At 32.8% G+C, this 4,307-nt stretch overlaps 1 protein-coding gene across 1 annotated transcript; it reads left to right on the forward strand.

The window, feature by feature from the left end:
* Positions 1-1,151: 1,151 nt before the first annotated feature.
* On the forward strand, positions 1,152-2,980 carry LOC130612961 (rhodopsin, GQ-coupled-like). Its single transcript, XM_057434291.1, has 2 exons — positions 1,152-1,185; positions 1,875-2,980. Exons 1-2 carry the CDS (start codon positions 1,152-1,154, stop codon positions 2,978-2,980), a joined length of 1,140 nt encoding a protein of 379 aa, XP_057290274.1.
* The last annotated feature ends 1,327 nt before the right edge of the window (positions 2,981-4,307 follow it).

The following is a 4,307-nucleotide window of genomic DNA, read 5'->3' on the forward strand; positions in this document are numbered from 1 at the left end:
TTTATCAGTGATGGCCGTAATGTTTATGTTAGCGGTGGTGATGGCGTTTGTGGTTTAGATGGCGGGAATGATGCCTACGGTAGTGGCGGTTTTAATAGTGATGGCGGTGATGATTTTGTTAGCAATGGTGATGGCGTTTGTAGTTTTTATGGCGGTAATGATGCCGATGTTGATGGTGGTTTTATAAGTGATGGCCGTAATGTTTATGTTAGCGGTGGTGATGGCGTTTGTGGTTTAGATGGCGGTAATGATGCCAACGGTAGTGGTGGTTTTAATAGTAGTGTTGGCAGTGAGAGTGGTTATTGTAAGACTGATATCGGTAATGACGGCAAGGAATAATGGTGACAATGGCTGTTAGGGGTGGTGGCATTAATTTATGATGAGAATTTTAGAGACGAAATTGTGTCGGTATTAAAGCTTGCTGGTGCTATAAAAACAAAGAATTGATACTCTCAGCTCTCTGTTCATGTCACATGATGTGACATGACAATTAGTGACCAGAATAAAAAGCATAGCGTAGGAGGTGTTGCAATAGCAATGAGGAATAATAGAAAGCGTGTAGTTGAAACCATTACTTAAAATTACACGTTGTCACGCGGATATTGATTTCTAACTATTTATTCCTGAAATATTTGGATCAGAAAAACGAGAGATGTTGACGGTAAGAAATATGATTGGTGACAAATGAGTGAAAAAAAAATTAAATTAAAAATCTTAAATTAAAATCTTATTTTCTTTGCAAATGCCTAATTACTAACTTTTTTTTTCATCACTATTAGATCTTGTTTGCAGGGAAACAAAATATCAGTTCAAGAACATTCATGAGAAGATTTATTTTTTTGTTATGTAAACAACTCTTGTATGTTGAAATTTATAAAAACAAGTTTAAACGTACATATACAGAGATGAGTAATAAATAAATTGACGTTTTTAGAAAATTGTTAAACAGTGAAGATTATGAATATGTTGGTTAAGATTAACAAGAACAGAGCTGCATTTTTTTGTGTTTTTTTTTTAATGTGTTTATGTTTTATATATTGGTCTCTTATATCGGGTGTGCGTTCTACGTGTTTCTGTTGCAATTGAAGCATGCTTGCGGTATTAAATGTTTTTTCAAACAATAATGTATTTTGAAATACAGCAGTGAAGATATGGTTCCTGGCGAACGTTCCTGTCATGAAAGAAGTAGCTGTGTTTATTTGACTTGATGAGAAGTTTACTGTTACAGAAAAAAGGATTTTATTGTCGTACTGTTATTGTCGTCGTCGTCGTCGTCGTCGTTGTTGTTGTTGTTGTTGTTGTTGTTGTTGTTGTTGTTGTTGTTTTAGCTACAATTAATTTTGGTTTTGATCTTTTTCTCAGCCCTCGTTTTTTTATCTTATTTTTCTTTACAAAGAAAATGATAGATGTTAAAATGAAACAAACTTATATTATTATTTTTTGAGCTAGTATATTATTCTGGTTTAAATAGTCCAAGTTTTATTGTTCCACTGTATTATTTTTTTTAAAATGAACTCATAACAACATAGAGAAGTCAACCAGAAGTGTCAGTTATCGTTTGCAAATTCATTCATTATAATCCACTTTCTGTGTCAAATGTATGATTCACTTTCAGATTCTAAACTTTTAAACTTTATTAAAATGTTTTTATTTCATAGCCACGATAACATAGCAACCTATAATCTCTATTTGTAAGGTACTATGTTATCTAGTTTCGTGTAAGTCGTGCTTCAGTGGTTATTAACTTCTCTTCTCAATTACTAGCAAATATAGCCAACGCTTAGCCAGAATTGGTCTTGAAAAAAAGAACGCTGCTCTGGTCGTACCGTTTTGTGGAATAAACAAAAACATTCTTAAGTGAAATTTCTTTATAGGTTTAAAGATGGACAATTTACTGGTAAATACATCTGAGAATTCAACCAATCAACTTTCCAATAACGCCACTATTTTTGAACATAGCTGTACACATGAATCTTACTACCGGGTATTGATGTTCACTTTACTTGGCGTTGTTTTGCTACCATGCGTTGTGTTGAATAGCGCTATTATTTTTTCGTATCTCATGGAGAAAGCATTGCGGACATTGGCCACTAATTACTTTATTAGTCTAGCAACTTCTGATTTAATTAGAGCGTTCACAGTCACTTGGATGATGATGCATTACACGTATAATTACCCCGATTGGGTGCTGGGTGAAATCGGATTTTGGATTTTGAATATGTCATGGTGTTTTACCTATGTTCTACCACTCGTGCATCTATGTGTTTTGTTCTTTTATCGGAGTGTAGCTTCTCGATCGAATGGTTATGTTAAAAATAATACTGATTTTGATGTCAGAGTCTTGTTGCCTTGGATTTATTCGATTGTAGTAACTGGATTACTAATGATCTCTTTTCAAAGCACAAAATATAATGGTTACATCTGGAATGTAGACCAAAAGACTTATTTGGCATTTTTAGCAATACATTTCACCGTTCCTTTATTATTATGTGCGATTCTGTATAATATCATTGTTCGTAAAATGCCAAGTATAGCTGCGACTTCAGATAAGACGCCATATAATGGTGGAATGCTCAGTAAATCGCGAGAATTAAAAGTTGCAAAAACAGCTTTAAACATTTTGATATTCTTGTATCTCGTTTGGTTCCCGGCGACGATTTTGGAAATTCTCTTTGTTGCCAGTGGACAAAATTGCACTTATATAAAGTTACGAACAATCTCTGCTTGGCTCATGAGTATATCTGGCTTCATTAATCCGATCCTGTTTTTATCAAAGCATTCGAAATTTCGAATGTACGTGAGGCATCGAGTGTTTCATGTTCCGATTAGACGAACGTGGTCCATGAGGAGAAAATCGGACGTTTCAATTATGAACAGTCGCGCAATGAGCCAAAATCCGAAGATAAATCGTGGCTTTCATAGCTCATCACAGTCCGTGATAATACCTAACGAGCCACCTTCGTTAAGCTACTCATCTTAAGCTTGTTGCTGTTTTTTTTCTGCAAAGAATGAATATTACCTTTAATAATTTTTTTTCGAGGGAATTTAATTTAGTATGAAAAAGATTTATCAATGCACTTCACCTTTTTTTAATATTTCAGGTGGCGCAGTACGTCGGCACTTTTGTACGATTTTTATTTAAAAGAAATACATTTTAAAGGCACAAAAGGCTGAGAATATAGGCATTACTAACTTGCAAAAGCTGAAAAAATTAAAAAACTTATTTGTATGAATTAGACGAAAACTGGCTATCAAATATTTTCAAGGCATTAGTGGTCAGGCTTTAGGATTCTCAGAAATATTGCTTTAAATTCCAGGCTGAATTCAAAGGTGTGTTATAACATACAATGCAATTTCGCGGGAATGTGAATTTGCGAGCGGTTTTAGGGCTTCTTAGCCCTGCAAATGAACTTGAAGAAGTGTAGAAAACTTACATTATCAGCATTATTGAATATTTACACGGTATGGGTAACAAAATGAAATTTAGAATAAATACAAAACGGTAAAAAAGTCTCTCATTAGTAAAAATATTACGTAGTGCAGAATTTCTTTAGAAATATTTTTGGGAGTTTTAACTTTTGCGAATTACTAAAAGTTAACAATTTTTTTTAAAGGATTGAAGTTTGAAATGTATTATTTATCAAAACATAAAATCGAAGCTTATAGTAGATCATCCCTATGAACATTTTCCAGACCAGTGTTAAAAGAAATAAAAAAAAAAATTCTTTAACGTTAGCCTCCAAAAAAATTTGGCTCCTTTTTGAAGGATTTACATTATTTTTATTTCGCGATTGTAAAATTCAGTACTGGTGTAAATTAAAACGTCTAATGATGCCATTTCCATGTTAATATGTATTTTTAAAATCAAGCTGAGCAAAAGCCAAAGAAAATTTAATTTTGGAGATCTCACTATTTGAAAATTCTACACCAGATTTGTGCCTCGGCTAACTCCCGCAAAAGTATGTCTAAAGAAAAATCAATTCGCTGTAATTTTAATCAACCTTTTTTTGTTTTGTTTTTATATTTCTGTAAACTATTTTTTATATTATGTAGAAATTTAATTTATTTAAAATATTAAACTGTTTTTTTTCTTTATTAAATAAATAAATGAACTAGAATAAGTTGTGATGGGAGTTTCTCTTATTGCTATTTTGATTTTTTCCTCGTTAACCCAACTTTCATGTTGTAGGGGATGAACTAAAAAACAATACATTTGTGTATCATACAACAACTAACTCTCTTCAACTCATGCTCCTTCCATTATATACAACTCTCCATCATAGATGTTTCTCTCCATCCTTGCTATC

This window comes from Hydractinia symbiolongicarpus, chromosome 10 (assembly GCF_029227915.1).
Source record: "Hydractinia symbiolongicarpus strain clone_291-10 chromosome 10, HSymV2.1, whole genome shotgun sequence".
Classification (NCBI taxonomy): Eukaryota; Metazoa; Cnidaria; class Hydrozoa; order Anthoathecata; family Hydractiniidae; genus Hydractinia; species Hydractinia symbiolongicarpus.

What these genes read in the sequence shown, in the direction of transcription:
- LOC130612961 (XM_057434291.1), top strand. Translation starts at nt 1,152, where the DNA reads ATGGTTCCTGGCGAACGTTCCTGTCATGAAAGAA. An exon ending in ACGTTCCTGTCATGAAAGAA is followed by an intron (nt 1,186 to 1,874) that starts GTAGCTGTGTTT and finishes ATTTCTTTATAG; the next exon opens with GTTTAAAGATGGACAATTTA.